This window comes from Neodiprion lecontei, chromosome 4 (assembly GCF_021901455.1).
Source record: "Neodiprion lecontei isolate iyNeoLeco1 chromosome 4, iyNeoLeco1.1, whole genome shotgun sequence".
NCBI lineage: Eukaryota > Metazoa > Arthropoda > Insecta > Hymenoptera > Diprionidae > Neodiprion > Neodiprion lecontei.
Window position 1 is genome coordinate 1,067,876 of NC_060263.1, and position 18,012 is coordinate 1,085,887.

General features: G+C 40.4%; 2 protein-coding genes across 3 annotated transcripts; one reads left to right on the forward strand and one right to left on the reverse strand.

Moving 5' to 3' along the window:
- Positions 1–3,137: 3,137 nt before the first annotated feature.
- On the reverse strand, positions 3,138–6,753 carry LOC107221127 (acyl-CoA Delta-9 desaturase). Its single transcript, XM_046736769.1, has 4 exons — positions 6,687–6,753; positions 4,704–4,734; positions 4,340–4,525; positions 3,138–4,242 (listed from the first exon to the last, which is right to left on the reverse strand). The coding sequence occupies exons 1-4, from the start codon at positions 6,751–6,753 to the stop codon at positions 3,984–3,986; spliced, it is 543 nt and encodes a 180-aa protein (XP_046592725.1). The 3' UTR covers positions 3,138–3,983.
- A 503-nt stretch (positions 6,754–7,256) lies between these two features.
- On the forward strand, positions 7,257–10,649 carry LOC107221242 (stearoyl-CoA desaturase). Of its 2 annotated transcripts, XM_015660163.2 has the most exons (5): positions 7,443–7,777; positions 8,727–8,857; positions 8,927–9,132; positions 9,310–9,495; positions 9,597–10,649. In XM_015660163.2, exons 1-5 carry the CDS (start codon positions 7,576–7,578, stop codon positions 9,853–9,855), a joined length of 984 nt encoding a protein of 327 aa, XP_015515649.2. In that variant the 5' UTR covers positions 7,443–7,575; the 3' UTR covers positions 9,856–10,649. The 2 variants fall into 2 exon arrangements, with proteins under 2 accessions (XP_046592303.1, XP_015515649.2); XM_046736347.1 differs by lacking the exon at positions 9,310–9,495 and having other exon boundaries at positions 7,257–7,777.
- Positions 10,650–18,012: the final 7,363 nt, after the last annotated feature.

The following is an 18,012-nucleotide window of genomic DNA, read 5'->3' on the forward strand; positions in this document are numbered from 1 at the left end:
AATGGCTCCGTTAAGGGTTTATTTATACAACACTTCGCGGCGGGGCTGATAAGTGCCGTGGGTCAGGTAATTCGGGCCGCGATGAATTGGAGGAAACGATGAACGTTGGGACAACTGCCAGACTCTCTATCTCTCTCTCTCTCTCTCTTTGTAAGAATCTCGTTCCCCAGTCGTTAGACCGCAGGTAATTGTCGGGTAATTTCTTTGTCCGGGAATGGATTTACTCTTCTGCTTTTTGTTCCGCTTCTGCAAAAACAGCCTCTACGACATCGGCCGTTACGTCCTCCGACGGCTTTCGGAAGCCTCCCTTGGAATATTTAATTTTAATCCCTCTCGAATTCTCTTTGTTAAAATTTCAAGCGAAACAAAAATTTCGAGCGTATCCAATTCTCGCGGTTATTAGGTGCACGAACACTGGGAACGAGGCTCGGCTAAGAACGAATCGCATGCGTGCGAAGATTCACGTAATTAATTTGAAACGCGCCGCATTGCGTTGATTAAAAAAACCGGCCACCCCAGAAAAATAATCATTTTTTGTCTGTATAAAAAGCATATGGCACAATGGAACGGGCACAGGTTTGAGATGCGAGTGTAAACCTCGCTATGTGAATACAAACTTGGTTGATGAATGCAAAAGATAAGTAATCATAAAAAATGTGAATTAAACATGAATTTAAGTGGTCAAAATTTCAGAACTTGCACCTTTCTAAGATATCTTAGCCTTGATATTGTTTCAAATAATTATCACCCTTGCCTTTCTGCATGCGTATATAAGTTATGGCATTTTCATCCCAGGTCATTGACAAAAAATACGATAATGGCTTGGATTGATCAATTTCCGTAGTTTAGTACGTTGAGGAAAAAAAAAAAAAACAACACAGTCAGAATGACACTGTGCAAAATGGTGAAAATCGCAGAAATGCAATAGGGAGAATGAATGGAAGCTCGTGAAATACTAAAAGGGAGAAAACTACTAAATGAGACGTTGCATCTATAAAGACGAGGTAATAACAACAATAACGATGTGAAAACGGAGACGCCGTAGTCGCGGGGCAATTAGGAGAAGGTACAGACGCCGACAGGGAGGGACTCGGGGACGGCTGGAAAAGATAAACTATTGCGAAAGTATCAAATTGAATCGGCGCGGGTCGCGCTGCAGTCTGGAGACGGCATGATGAAACTCCAAATTAACATCAATCAGCTAGTTCTCCAATTGCGTTACCGAAAGCTTCAGGGGGTTTTAGCGCGAAGTAAACTCTGGCAATTATCCGAAAATTTGGAATTGTCGTTTAAAACCCGACGGCGCGACTCGTTAGGGTCTCGCGAAATTTTCCAGACTGGGGTTGCAATTGCGAATTTAAAAAGTTCCAGAAGCACCGAAATTTTTGGTGGCAAAACTTGAAGCTAGAAATCAAACTTTGACGAAACATCAACATTTCGAATGGCCCGAAACCCGAGGCTCAAAGTTCCGAAAGAGCGTAACTCCGAAAAGTCAAAGTTCCGAAAGCGCAAAAATTAGAAAATTTTAAAATCTGACTTTTTTTTGTCATCCATATTTACGAACCCCTGGAAAGCCTTGCTTTTTCCCATTAGAAAAGCATCGATTATTCGAAATGAAACATCGAAATTCCGAATGATCCAAGATTTTCAGTTCCGTGAATTTCTGGCTTGGTGAAATTTCACCACCTTCTTTACATTGTATTATCGATATTTTTACGTTCGGAATCCTAGTCATTCCGATTTTTACACCCACTCGTCGAGTAAACTATGCTGTGTGGGTATATTTTAATTTTCGGAATTTCACCCCATCGAAACTTCAATTTTCCGAATTTTCCTCTATCGTAACTCGAATTTTCGAAATCTTTCATTTCGAAACTTTGCGCCTTTGTATTTCCGACCATTCGAAACTTTGTTGCCTCGTTAAAGTTTACTTTCTTAACTTCATGTTTCAATTTTCCATCGTTCAGCAAGCGAGGAATCCGAATGATTAACCGCCGTTCTCGCAGCTGAACGGACGTCCAGCTCTTGACGAATTGTTTGTTCTTACGAATTTGTTTTGTCGATTTTCATTGTGTGCGCGAATAGCGTATTCTTCTCGAAGGAACGAACGCGCGCCTCTCGAACTTCAGGGCGTAAAATTGACGATTTCATTCGGGAATCGAGGAGCGAGGAGGGAGGCGCGCGTTTTCGGGAACGAGCGATAGACAGCCGTGGGTCCAGAGATGGGATCTTGCGTATTCGGGTTGCGTCACAGCTATCTTCCATCCGAAAGGCCGCGATACTCATACAGAAAAGCAGGACATTACAATGCGATCTGTGTTCCAGCGGTGACGGTGGAGGCAGGGAATGCCGCCATAAATATTTATAAGACGATGCAGTTTCGGCATGGGCGATGCTCCACATCCGCGCTACTTCGTGACCTTATGTGATGTATTGTATCCAACAGATTCCCAATCGGTATTAAGGCCTCGTGGTCCGAGAACTGCTCAATTTTTATACGCAATGCCTGCTTTGGTATCGAATTAAACGAAGCTGTGATGCGACAATTTTGATTAACCCGTCACGGTTTTGCGGGAACTGTGCGGATAACCATCGACCTGTGAAACTGCAATAGCTTCCGTCGCCGCTTTGGAATATTTGTATTTTGAATCAGACGAAGAATGGTTCGGCTAAGCTATTCTACGACTTGTAACTATTCGTTTCAAAAATTGCAGGAAATGTAATCCGTCCACTTTGGATTTTATTAGCGATAGTTGAGCAATATTAAATCTTAATCCTCTGTTCCTTTTTATAGTTCAGGCATGCCGTCTCAAATACGGGTCTTAGTTGCTCTTTCCGGATCTTCACAGCTCCGTTTGACTCAATGAAGCCACGAATCTCTCGGAAATTCTTGATCGAAATTGAACCTCTAAATCCGAACATCTGAGTCACGATTAATAGGAACTCGAATCTGCGATAATCGTGAAGAGCAATCGTCAAAAATTAATAATTTCGGTACCTATACCTTTCGTCGCGCGATGCGAATGAATTCGGGCTCTGCGGGTGGCTCTGCGTGTCCCGCTGATTGTGAAATTACGTCGAATAATTGTACAAATTGCGTATAATGAACGAGGAATACTCACAAGCGTATCCGAAAATATGTTCAAAGTAGAGAAGGTTTTGTTTGATGTGACAAAATTCCAAAAAACAATTTTCACGTGAATTAATTTGATTTAACAAACGTCCTCTAGATTCAACGAACTAGATCGTCCTAACGAAACAAATACCTTGTTGCAATGCATATAGTCGTTGATCGCATTCACGGAACAAAAAAGTAATTTATTTATGTTATAAGAAGGAGGGTAGACAAGATATTATTTTTAAATTAAATAAGAATATGGTCAACTGTAAATCAATGCTAAAATTCGTTAACTTTTGAGAGATGTTATTCAATTCAAAGAAACTTTTCTCCTAGTGTACAAGTCATTCTAAATCAATTATGCCTATTATTACTTCCATTATCGCGGCTGATGACGTTTGACGATGACCTCGATCTATTACCGTTTCGTTCAACACCTGCTGTAAAAGCATCAAGTGGTAGAGAATTTGGTTAATAGATTTAATGAAGGGAAAATTGATGTACTTTATAAATTCACCAATGCCAAATACGACGCCAGTGAGATTTCGGGTAATGAAATGAATATGATGAAAGGTAATTCGCCGAGGTTGAAAAGGGCACTGATAATTCGAGGACGGAAAGTTTGTATAAAAAACAACGATTCAATCAAACCCAGGGTTCACGACTTCCAACGCTGAATAACAATGCACATCGCAATAGCTAGGGCAAAGGAGGAAAAAAGTTTTAACGTCTCGGAATTTGTATACTTGTATGAAATAGGGGTGATTGAATTGTCGAGTTCAAAAGCATCGTGTACTTTATTGAAAAACCAGAACGTTTCCGTTGTTTATGATGTATTTGTGACAATGACTGGGTTATAACCGTGTTAATAAATCTTTGACGACAAGTTAGAGTTGTCACGAATTTCTTGCATAACTTTTTGCACGAAGGCAGGGGATGGCTCTCGCAGATCATACGACCATCCAATTTTTGAAAATAAATAAATGAATAATCCTGTCAAAATGAATGGCGAGTACGGCAATTCAGAAGCCTTGTAGTCCCAGGGGAACGTGTCGTGATAGTTGTGAAAGCCTTCACCGTGTGATACCAAAGATAACATGATGTTTTCTGCAGGATTGATCACCCTGTAACGAATAAATTCCAATACATCACAGACGTTGCATCGTTATCTCATCATGTCTATACAATTTACAGCTCTTTGATTACTTGCAAGGTCCGTACCTGTTGCACGGGCGATAACCCCAAAGATGTGCCGCACTGTTGATGCTCCACGTAGAATTAAGGACGAGCTCATAGCGTATGAAGCATTGAGCCAAAATCGCATGTAGCATCGTTTCACCCCATAATATAACAGGTACTGCCACCGGAATTATGATGCAAAATATATAGAACAGCGCTCCGTCATATCTGTCGGTATTTCGTGATTTGTTTACTATATTTCGTTATTTTTATACGTGCACTTTTATAACACCTACATCTATAAGTATACATGGGTTGAAATTGTAGATGAGAAACGGACTACACACTTTCCTCTTTCCAACTCACAAATGACGGGAACAATCATCGAAACTTTAGGATTACTCACTTCTTATTGAACATGACTACTGGGATTAATCCTATTTAATGATTCATGAGTGCTATTGATGATTATGAATGAGTTTGACGGAAATTGCAGCGCGCGTCGATAGAAATGCGCATGTTCATTGTATGACATTGTTATAACCTTTTCGGTCTTAGCTTCAACGGATTCTACACCGGGACGACGATAACTCGTGCATGAAATTTGGCTGTAGAGATATTCGAAAAATCACTTGGCAGGTCATTCGTTTGTTGTGTGTATGTACTTTGAGCTTGTGTTGAAGGTGTGTATTGTGCAGGATTTTATGTTCTACGCACGAGATAACAAGTTATAAAAAATGGCATGCACTTTAATGCAATAAAATTAATAATCCAATGTTTCGAACTCACTCCAAAAAACGGTCAACCATTTCATCCGTACAGCAGACAGTCCAAAACCGTACACGATACAAGCAAATGCAAAACGGACGTGATAAAACGCCAGCCACAAAATGGTTTTCCATCTAAAATTCCGTCGAATCTCTTCCGTCTCGATCAGCTTCACGTCGTTCGATTCATTAAGTACTTTTTCGCGTGATTGCTCCAACGTGTAATTCTCGTCGGCAAGCATCCCGATACATCTTACTTAAATCACTATCGAACAGACAAACGAAGTTGGCCAAATATCAGCTGACTGACAACTCGTCAGCTCACCGAGTTGGCAATAAGCCTCGTTATGCAGGCAGTATCTATTAGACCCGCCGATCTCCACTTATGTAGGAACGCTCGATTTAACTGCGTTCGAATGTCAATGAAAATGGAATAACATTTACAGAAGGAAACCAGTCATAGATTATTGCTTTGGCGTGTATTTAAGCAAATCGCACCAAGAATTTGCATCGGCAACGAACGAAATACGAATTTTAATATTAAAGTGACGCTATACGTGATGTGTTCTAATATGCATAAGAATCGCTATCCTGTTTAGCCGTTCAAATGATGTTCGTATGAGGTGACTCGACAGGCTTTGTATAGACGGTTATAGTGTGAAACGCGTGGTCTAATCAAAAATCGCAACATTAACCTTTATTGTAGAGTTCTCATGCAGCGTTACAAAAGGTTAACGATAAGATCAGTGGAAGTAGTGACACATGCCGAATGAAGGTATCATTAATTTGCAAGAAAGTGATAGAAATCACTCTGCGCTTATGAATTATAAATAATCTTAGATAATGAATTATAAATCTATGGCTGTCAATGATACCGCACAAATCACGGATATGGTTCAGTCAAAAAAATAACATGAAAAATATCAAATGAAAGTGAAAATATTGCGAGTTTCGACCTACGGATTTCACGTGGACTGCCCTATGCTGAACATTCTCAAGGGTAAGAACGCTAATTTTGCGCGTGTGAACTTGCTCTTGAATACGTAACTTGATACGTAAGACAATACATTCGCAAGCATGGAGTAGAAGGAGGCAAAATTGTGCGAATAAAAACAATAAACCATAGTATAGGTGGCGCTGTTAATAATGCGGAACCGTTTACTTCCAGTTGACTGTGATATAGTCATCACACTTACGCGTACTTTACCTATCTCGGGGCAACATAACCGCGCTAACAAAGGCTGCATCGTTGTTGGGTCGTGTCTTACGAAGTGTTAACGAATGAAACTTTTTATTAATAAAATCAACAATGGGTAAAACGTGCGTAATTAAATGAAAAAGGTCGCTTCAAGATATGAAATTACCTAATTAATGAAATCATGCAGTCACACGACGGCCTGCAGCAGCCCAGAGACGTGGACTTCAAAAAAGCCGTGGATTCACGAAGATACTGGCATCGCACGATGCAACCAACAATAAATACGATTTAATTCTGACGGGAAAACCTAAACACGATTAACCTGACAATGAGATCAACGCTGAATTTCTACGCCATGAAATTTTTCAAATTTACTGTTCATCCTGAGCAGTAATGAATTCGTGGAGTGAGGCTTCTGACTTACCCCCAACACTTCGAGCTACTGGCGGATCCGCGTCCTCGACGGTGACTGGACACGAGGCGAACTGCATCTTAATGATCTACACCTAATTATTGTTGCGTTTCGTTCTCACAGAATTTCGGACAAAAACGTGTGGCCTTGCGACGATATTGTTTCGCGTATTTGAAAAGCGCGTTTAGGTACGCGGAATTTGCGTTTATTATCCTGAGTATGTTTAGTATGGGGCAGTCCACGTAGAATCCATAGGTCGAAGCTCCCACCATTTTCGAATTCACTTGCTACTATTTTTTTTTTTTTGTTTTTTTTTTTACTGAATTACTTTTATAACTTTTGCGGTATTATTCACAGCCATACATTTCGTATCCTAACATTTTCGAGTTTTTTTATAATTCGTAAGCGCAGCCTGATTTCCATAACTTCCTGTTCACGTGATTATACCTTATTCCAGTCAAATCAAGCGAACGTCGACATTTGATTCCTTTGACGCAATGTTACGCTATCGAATTTGGCCACACGTGTCAATCAAAGGTGTTTGCGTAAAATCTATAAGTCGCGCGGACAACAGTTCAAACGGTTAATTAAGAAATCAGTATTATCCGTAATGAAACACATCGTACATAGCGACACGTTGGTATTTAAATTCGGATTTTGGTCACGGCATATGGTAATTCTCAATGTAATCTATTAAAATATGTACCGATTTTGAATCTACGCACTTCGCAACGAGCTCGCACACCTATATATAAGTGGTGTTCAGTCGATCTACAGATTTGTAATAGATACCGGATAACGCGGTTCGTCGGTTATTTGATTTTGTGTTCCGGTTTGGTGAGCTGACATTTGGCCAACTTCGTTAGTCTGTGCGACAGCGATTCAAGTAAAATATATCAGGATGCTCGCCGACGACACTGACGCATTGGTATTTAGTAAATCGAACGCCGTGAAGCAAATTGCGTCGGAAGAGGTTCGACAGAATTTAGTATGGAAAAACATTTTTCGGCTAGGGTTTTTCCACGTGGGATTTGTGTTTGCTTGTAGCGTCTACGGCTTTGGGCTATCTGCTGTACCGATAAAATGGTTAACCGTTTTGTGGGGTTAGTTGAGAAATTGGAATATTAATTTTATTAAGCTAAGGTGCACGCCATTATCTAACATGTTATCCCGTGCGTAAAATACAAGATACCGCACAATACGTGTATTTAGCACAACCCTTAAGTATATGCGGATTGCATTGAAAATTGCTCTACATTTCATGACAAGAAACATTTGGAATTGGGATTGACTTACAGTACAAAGACTTTACTTTCGACGCTCAGACTTTGATAGCTGCGCGCATTAATAGCGGTAAAGTTTGTAAAACTAATTGCACCGCGTAAATTCAGAACAAACGAATGACCTGCTCGGTTATTTCTTGAATACTTCTGGAATGTGGATCGAAATTTTAAACACGAGTTATGGTAGCCCTTGTGTAGAATTGGTTTGAGCTACGACAAAGACTATAATGTAACGTCCTGAGAGTCGTTTATTTCCGATCGGTAAGAAATTGACTGGGTTCGGCTTCGCTTTTACATTCGATGACAACCGGGAGTTAAAATAAGGGTTAAGTACAATCAAGTATGTTTCGAATAACAATATTATGTTCATTGTGAGGAAGATGATGGAACAGTAGGCACCAAGTGTGCAGTTCAGAATGTAGGTGAATAGTGGGCTGGGATAAGTGTAATTAAGCCTTGGCGAGTGCAGAGAGCAGAGTGCTGGATCAGGGTTCTGGGGATGGAGGGCGATAGTCAGATAAAATGGAGAGTTTGTTAGGAGAGACAAAAAATGAGTCGTAGGACGTGCGCCGCAATTTCATTGTAATTTATACACAATCATCACTTATCAGCACTCATCAATCATCCAGTTACTGGTATTATTTCAAGTCAAACAAAATGATTGCACGAACTGTAGTTTAGTTATCTTTTCGCCTTGGACAAACTTTTCACAACCGGAGACTGAAAATTTTTACTTTCAATTAATTCAACGAAATTTAAATTTGCACAGCCGTGATCTGCTATTACGTATCGGGACTAGGAATAACCGCGGGAGTTCATCGTCTCTGGAGCCACCGAGCCTACAAGGCAACCCTCGGCTTACGAATCATGTTGATGCTAATGTACTCCGCCGCTGGCCTGGTGAGTAGCAAACAGATTTTTGGTGTAAATCGTGAAACGAACTTTAACTGTTGAATATTGATTTTGCAGTACGGTATATTTTACTGGGTCAAGGATCACAGAATCCACCACAAGTATTCCGATACCGATGCCGATCCCCACAACGTGAAGCGAGGCTTCTTCTTCTCCCACATTGGATGGCTTATGGTTGAAAGACATCCCGAATACCGTCGTCGACAAAAGGAAATCGACTTGAGCGATATCATCGCTGACCCAGTGGTCATGTTCAATAAGAAGTGAGTAGTCTCAAAATTTGGACGATTATTTCTGCTATCCGTGAGTTGGAATGAGAAAGTGTGTAGTCAAGTTGACGTATACAATTCCGACCCATGTATGCCTATAGACGTAGATTTTGTAAATGAATACGCACAGAAATAACAAAATAAAATGAATAAATCACCAAATATTCACAGATATGAGAGAGAGCTGTTCATCATATTTTGCATCGCAATTCCGGTGGCAGTACCCGTTATATTTTGGGGTGAAACGTTGCTGCATGCGATTTTGACTCAATGCTTCATACGCTTTATTTTCACACTTCATTGTACTTTGAGCGTCAACAGTGTGGCACATCTTTGGGGTTATCGCCCGTACAACAGGTACGGAATTCATGAAAAATCTCCTATAGACGTGTGAGTTAGATAGATATAATTACACAATGTTTCAATATTTGTGAAATATTGAAATTTTTTGTTCGCAGGGTGATCAATCCGGCAGAAAACCCCATAGTTTCTTTGCTGACAGCCGGTGAAGGCTTTCACAACTATCACCACACGTTCCCCTGGGACTACAAGGCGTCCGAATGGCCATACTTGAGTTTGAATTCCACTACATTATTGATTCATGCTTTATGGAAAATTGGATGGGCGTATGATTTGCGAGAACCTTCACCCGCCCTCGTGCAAAAAGTTATCAACGAAATTGGTCATAAACCTGACGCGTCATACCTGATTCATTAACACGGTTATAACCCAACCGTTCTCCGAAATACATAGGAAATGTCGAAAATGTTGTGGCATTCGATAAAGTCTACTATAATTTCAAAGTAGATGAGTTAATCGCCTTAAGCCCATTCAAGTATTCGAGTTTCTAAAAATTTCCTTCCCGGTTGGGGTAAACCATCCGCATTGTGCGCCATTTTGTATCGATTGATCGTTCCGTCGTGCGTCTCGCGTGCAATATTAAATTCCGTTTTCAGATACCGTTTTCACATTGTCTGTAGTCCCACCAGCGCCGTATTTGACATTGGTGAGTTTAGAAAAAACAATTATTTCTCTCCAATAAAATCCCTCAACCAAATTCCCTTACACTTGATGCAATTGAAAAAAGTACTGTAGGCAATCGTAATGGATCAGAGACATCGTCGAATTCCATTAGTCGCGTCAATGAATGTAGTAACAGGTACATTAAATTTGAAGTGAATTATACACTCAGACAAAAGTTTTTTCACGTCAAATTGAAATCTTCTCCACATCATCAACTTTTTCCGTTGCTATACAGTTGACCAGAGTCATCTTTAATTTGGAATAGAATTTTGTTTGCCTTACTTCGTTCAACACAAATAAATCAGCTCATTGATTCAACAACACAATTAATAACTATGTGCATTCTATTGAGGTATTTTTGTCAGAGGACAATCTATTACGTTGAATCTAGAAGAAGCTTATATATATGTATATACGTATGTCGAAAAAATTTCTGTAAAAATTATCTTTTGACATTTTGTGAAATAAAAGAAAAAAAACTGTCCTTACTTTGTACGCATTTTCATTTCGGACTGAACGAAGACATGTGGAATGACGCATACATTGCACAACGACTGCAAAAAATAGAATGTTCCCCATGTGAGTAAAGCTAACCCCTTTGTATTTTTGGCGAAAATTTTCGCGATTTTCAAAAGTGCTGGAATAAATTAATTGTGGCACTATTCCGACGTAATTTTGCGAGAGAAATCGATTAGGCGCAGTCCCGATACGCTGCGATCAACGCATCGAAAGTTACAGCCAAAAAACGAAAACCTGAATGTTCGACATTTTTCAGCAAATGCTTTTTTCCTCGTATCTTCTCTCCCGTTGATCCCACGCTTCTTTTGCTGCGTTTTCTGAGTTCCTTGGGGTCCAATTGGTCGGGAAAAAGTCATACGAATCAATTCTGAGTCGAAAAATTTTTTGGTCATAAAAAAAGAAAGGTTAACCCCTTTGTATTTTTGGCGAAAATTTTCGCGATTTTCAAAAGTGCTGGAATAAATTTATTGTGGCACTATTCCGACGTAATTTTGCGAGAGAAATCGATTGGGCGCAGTCCCAATACGCTGCGATCAACGCATCGAAAGTTACAGCCAAAAAACGAAAACCTGAATGTTCGACATTTTTCAGCAGGTGCTTTTTTCCTCGTATCTTCTCTCCCGTTGATCCCACGCTTCTTTTGCTGCGTTTTCTGAGTTCCTTGGGGTCCAATTGGTCGGGAAAGAGTCATACGAATCAATTCTGAGACGAAAAATTTTTTGGTCAAAAAAAAAGGAAGGTTAACCCCTTTGTATTTTTGGCGAAAATTTTCGCGATTTTCAAAAGTGCTGGAATAAATTAATTGTGGCACTATTCCGACGTAATTTTGCGAGAGAAATCGATTGGGCGCAGTCCCAATACGCTGCGATCAACGAATCGAAAGTTACAGCCAAAAAACGAAAACCTGAATGTTCGACATTTTTCAGCAAATGCTTTTTTCCTCGTATCTTCTCTCCCGTTGATCCCACGGTTCTTTTGCTGCGTTTTCTGAGTTCCTTGGGGTCCAATTGGTCGGGAAAGAGTCATACGAATCAATTCTGAGACGAAAAATTTTTTGGTCAAAAAAAAAGGAAGGTTAACCCCTTTGTATTTTTGGCGAAAATTTTCGCGATTTTCAAAAGTGCTGGAATAAATTAATTGTGGCACTATTCCGACGTAATTTTGCGAGAGAAATCGATTGGGCGCAGTCCCAATACGCTGCGATCAACGCATCGAAAGTTACAGCCAAAAAACGAAGACCTGAATGTTCGACATTTTTCAGCAAATGCTTTTTTCCTCGTATCTTCTCTCCCGTTGATCCCACGCTTCTTTTGCTGCGTTTCCTGAGTTCCTTGGGGTCCAATTGGTCGAGAAAGAGTCATACGAATCAATTCTGAGACGAAAAATTTTTTGCCCAAAAAAAAAGGAAGGTTAACCCCTTTGTATTTTTGGCGAAAATTTTCGCGATTCTCAAAAGTGCTGGAATAAATTAATCGTGGCACTATTCCGACGTAATATTGCGAGAGAAATCGATTGGGCGCAGTTCCAATACGCTGCGATCAACGCATCGAAAGTTACAGCCAAAAAACGAAAACCCGAATGTTCGACATTTTTCAGCAAATGCTTTTTTCCTCGTATCTTCTCTCCCGTTGATCCCACGCTTCTTTTGCTGCGTTTCCTGAGTTCCTTGGGGTCCAATTGGTCGGGAAAGAGTCATACGAATCAATTCTGAGACGAAAAATTTTTTGATCAAAAAAAAAGGAAGGTTAACCCCTTTGTATTTTTGGCGAAAATTTTCGCGATTTTCAAAAGTGCTGGAATAAATTAATTGTGGCACTATTCCGACGTAATTTTGCGAGAGAATCCGACTGGGCGCAGTTCCAATACGCTGCGATCAACGCATCGAAAGTTACAGCCAAAAAACGAAAACCTGAATGTTCGACATTTTTCAGCAAATCCTTTTTTTTCGTATCTTCTCTCCCGTTGATCCCACGCTTCTTTTGCTGCGTTTTCTGAGTTCCTTGGGGTCCAATTGGTCGGGAAAGAGTCATACGAATCAATTTTGAGACGAAAAATTTTTTTGTCAAAAAAAAAGGAAGGTTAACCCCTTTGTATTTTTGGCGAAAATTTTCGCGAGTTTCAAAAGTGCTGGAATAAATTAATTGTGGCACTATTCCGACGTAATTTTGCGAGAGAAATCGATTGGGCGCAGTCCCAATACGCTGCGATCAACGCATCGAAAGTTACAGCCAAAAAACGAAAACCTGAATGTTCGACATTTTTCAGCAAATGCTTTTTTCCTCGTATCTTCTCTCCCGTTGATCCCACGCTTCTTTTGCTGCGTTTTCTGAGTTCCTTGGGGTCCAATTGGTCGGGAAAGAGTCATACGAATCAATTCTGAGACGAAAAATTTTTTGGTCAAAAAAAAAGGAAGGTTAACCCCTTTGTATTTTTGGCGAAAATTTTCGCGATTTTCAAAAGTGCTGGAATAAATTAATTGTGGCACTATTCCGACGTAATTTTGCGAGAGAAATCGATTGGGCGCAGTCCCAATACGCTGCGATCAACGAATCGAAAGTTACAGCCAAAAAACGAAAACCTGAATGTTCGACATTTTTCAGCAAATGCTTTTTTCCTCGTATCTTCTCTCCCGTTGATCCCACGGTTCTTTTGCTGCGTTTTCTGAGTTCCTTGGGGTCCAATTGGTCGGGAAAGAGTCATACGAATCAATTCTGAGACGAAAAATTTTTTCGTCAAAAAAAAAGGAAGGTTAACCCCTTTGTATTTTTGGCGAAAATTTTCGCGATTTTCAAAAGTGCTGGAATAAATTAATTGTGGCACTATTCTGACGTAATTTTGCGAGAGAAATCGATTGGGCGCAGTCCCAATACGCTGCGATCAACGCATCGAAAGTTACAGCCAAAAAACGAAAACCTGAATGTTCGACATTTTTCAGCAAATGCTTTTTTCCTCGTATCTTCTCTCCCGATGACCCCACGGTTCTTTTGCTGCGTTTTCTGAGTTCCTTCGGGTCCAATTGGTCGGGAAAGAGTCATACGAATCAATTCTGAGGCGGAAAATTTTTTGGTCAAGAAAAAAGGAAGGTTAACCCCTTTGTATTTTTGGCGAAAATTTTCGCGATTTTCAAAAGTGCTGGAATAAATTAATTGTGGCACTATTCCGACGTAATTTTGCGAGAGAAATCGATTGGGCGCAGTCCCAATACGCTGCGATCAACGCATCGAAAGTTACAGCCAAAAAACGAAAACCTGAATGTTCGACATTTTTCAGCAAATGCTTTTTTCCTCGTATCTTCTCTCCCGTTGATCCCACGCTTCTTTTGCTGCGTTTCCTGAGTTCCTTGGGGTCCAATTGGTCGAGAAAGAGTCATACGAATCAATTCTGAGACGAAAAATTTTTTGCCCAAAAAAAAAGGAAGGTTAACCCCTTTGTATTTTTGGCGAAAATTTTCGCGATTCTCAAAAGTGCTGGAATAAATTAATCGTGGCACTATTCCGACGTAATATTGCGAGAGAAATCGATTGGGCGCAGTTCCAATACGCTGCGATCAACGCATCGAAAGTTACAGCCAAAAAACGAAAACCTGAATGTTCGACATTTTTCAGCAAATGCTTTTTTCCTCGTATCTTCTCTCCCGTTGATCCCACGCTTCTTTTGCTGCGTTTCCTGAGTTCCTTGGGGTCCAATTGGTCGGGAAAGAGTCATACGAATCAATTCTGAGACGAAAAATTTTTTGATCAAAAAAAAAGGAAGGTTAACCCCTTTGTATTTTTGGCGAAAATTTTCGCGATTTTCAAAAGTGCTGGAATAAATTAATTGTGGCACTATTCCGACGTAATTTTGCGAGAGAATCCGACTGGGCGCAGTTCCAATACGCTGCGATCAACGCATCGAAAGTTACAGCCAAAAAACGAAAACCTGAATGTTCGACATTTTTCAGCAAATCCTTTTTTTTCGTATCTTCTCTCCCGTTGATCCCACGCTTCTTTTGCTGCGTTTTCTGAGTTCCTTGGGGTCCAATTGGTCGGGAAAGAGTCATACGAATCAATTTTGAGACGAAAAATTTTTTTGTCAAAAAAAAAGGAAGGTTAACCCCTTTGTATTTTTGGCGAAAATTTTCGCGAGTTTCAAAAGTGCTGGAATAAATTAATTGTGGCACTATTCCGACGTAATTTTGCGAGAGAAATCGATTGGGCGCAGTCCCAATACGCTGCGATCAACGCATCGAAAGTTACAGCCAAAAAACGAAAACCTGAATGTTCGACATTTTCAGCAAATGCTTTTTTCCTCGTATCTTCTCTCCCGTTGATCCCACGCTTCTTTTGCTGCGTTTTCTGAGTTCCTTGGGGTCCAATTGGTCGGGAAAGAGTCATACGAATCAATTCTGAGACGAAAAATTTTTTGGTCAAAAAAAAAGGAAGGTTAACCCCTTTGTATTTTTGGCGAAAATTTTCGCGATTTTCAAAAGTGCTGGAATAAATTACTTGTGGCACTATTCCGACGGAATTTTGCGAGAGAAATCGATCGGGCGCAGTTCCGATACGCTGCGATCAACGCATCGAAAGTTACAGCCAAGAAACGAAAACCTGAATGTTCGACATTTTTCAGCAAATGCTTTTTTCCTCGTATCTTCTCTCCCGTTGATCCCACGCTTCTTTTGCTGCGTTTTCTGAGTTCCTTGGGGTCCAATTGGTCGGAAAAGAGTCATACGAATCAATTCTGAGACGAAAAATTTTTTGATCAAAAAAAAAGGAAGGTTAACCCCTTTGTATTTTTGGCGAAAATTTTCGCGATTTTCAAAAGTGCTGAAATAAATTAATTGTGGCACTATTCCGACGTAATTTTGCGAGAGAATCCGACTGGGCGCAGTTCCAATACGCTGCGATCAACGCATCGAAAGTTACAGCCAAAAAACGAAAACCTGAATGTTCGACATTTTTCAGCAAATCCTTTTTTTTCGTATCTTCTCTCCCGTTGATCCCACGCTTCTTTTGCTGCGTTTTCTGAGTTCCTTGGGGTCCAATTGGTCGGAAAAGAGTCATACGAATCAATTCTGAGACGAAAAATTTTTTTGTCAAAAAAAAAGGAAGGTTAACCCCTTTGTATTTTTGGCGAAAATTTTCGCGAGTTTCAAAAGTGCTGGAATAAATTAATTGTGGCACTATTCCGACGTAATTTTGCGAGAGAAATCGATTGGGCGCAGTCCCAATACGCTGCGATCAACGCATCTAAAGTTACAGCCAAAAAACGAAAACCTGAATGTTCGACATTTTCAGCAAATGCTTTTTTCCTCGTATCTTCTCTCCCGTTGATCCCACGCTTCTTTTGCTGCGTTTTCTGAGTTCCTTGGGGTCCAATTGGTCGGGAAAGAGTCATACGAATCAATTCTAAGACGAAAAATTTTTTGGTCAAAAAAAAAGGAAGGTTAACCCCTTTGTATTTTTGGCGAAAATTTTCGCGATTTTCAAAAGTGCTGGAATAAATTACTTGTGGCACTATTCCGACGGAATTTTGCGAGAGAAATCGATCGGGCGCAGTTCCGATACGCTGCGATCAACGCATCGAAAGTTACAGCCAAGAAACGAAAACCTGAATGTTCGACATTTTTCAGCAAATGCTTTTTTCCTCGTATCTTCTCTCCCGTTGATCCCACGCTTCTTTTGCTGCGTTTTCTGAGTTCCTTGGGGTCCAATTGGTCGGGAAAGAGTCATACGAATCGATTCTGAGACGAAGAATTTTTTGGTCAAAAAAAAAGGAAGGTTAACCCCTTTGTATTTTTGGCGAAAATTTTCGCGATTTTCAAAAGTGCTGGAATAAATTAATTGTGGCACTATTCCGACGTAATTTTGCGAGAGAAATCGATTGGGCGCAGTCCCAATACGCTGCGATCAACGCATCGAAAGTTACAGCCAAAAAACGAAAACCTGAATGTTCGACATTTTTCAGCAAATGCTTTTTTCCTCGTATCTTCTCTTCCGTTGATCCCACGCTTCTTTTGCTGCGTTTTCTGAGTTCCTTGGGGTCCAATTGGTCGGGAAAGAGTCATACAAATCGATTCTGAGACAAAAAATTTTTTGGTCAAAAAAAAAGGAAGGTTAACCCCTTTGTATTGTTGGTGAAAATTTTCGCGATTTCCAAAAGTGCTGGAATAAATTAATTGTGGCACTATTCCGACGCAATTTTGCGAGAGAAATCGATTGGGCGCAGTCCCAATACGCTGCGATCAACGCATCGAAAGTTACAGCCAAAAAACGAAAACCTGAATGTTCGACATTTTTCAGCAAATGCTTTTTTCCTCGTATCTTCTCTCCCGTTGATCCCACGCTTCTTTTGCTGCGTTTTCTGAGTTCCTTGGGGTCCAATTGGTCGGGAAAGAGTCATACGAATCAATTCTGAGACGAAAAATTTTTTGGTCAAAAGAAAAGGAAGGTTAACCCCTTTGTATTTTTGGCGAAAATTTTCGCGATTTTCAAAAGTGCTGGAATAAATTAATTGTGGCACTATTCCGACGTTATTTTGCGAGAGAAATCGATTGGGCGCAGTCCCAATACGCTGCGATCAACGCATCGAAAGTTACAGCCAAAAAACGAAAACCTGAATGTTCGACATTTTTCAGCAAATGCTTTTTTCCTCGTATCTTCTCTCCCGTTGATCCCACGCTTCTTTTGCTGCGTTTCCTGAGTTCCTTGGGGTCCAATTGGTCGGGAAAGAGTCATACGAATCAATTCTGAGACGAAAAATTTTTTGGTCAAAAAAAAGGAAGGTTAACCCCTTTGTATTTTTGGCGAAAATTTTCGCGATTTTCAAAAGTGGCGGAATAAATTAATCGTGGCACTATTCCGACGTAATTTTGCGAGAGAAATCGATTGGGCGCAGTCCCGAAACGCTGCGATCAACGCATCGAAAGTTACAGCCAAAAAACGAAAACCTGAATGTTCGACATTTTTCAGCAAATGCTTTTTTCCTCGTATCTTCTCTCCCGTTGATCCCACGCTTCTTTTGCTGCGTTTTCTGAGTTCCTTGGGGTCCGATTGGTCGGGAAAGAGTCATACGAATCAATTCTGAGACGAAAAATTTTTTGGTCAGAAAAAAAGGAAGGTTAACCCCTTTGTATTTTTGGCGAAAATTTTCGCGATTTTCAAAAGTGCTGGAATAAATTAATTGTGGCACTATTCCGACGCAATTTTGCGAGAGAAATCGATTGGGCGCGGTCCCAATACGCTGCGATCAACGCATCGAAAGTTACAGCCAAAAAACGAAAACCTGAATGTTCGACATTTTTCAGCAAATGCTTTTTTCCTCGTATCTTCTCTCCCGTTGATCTCACGGTTC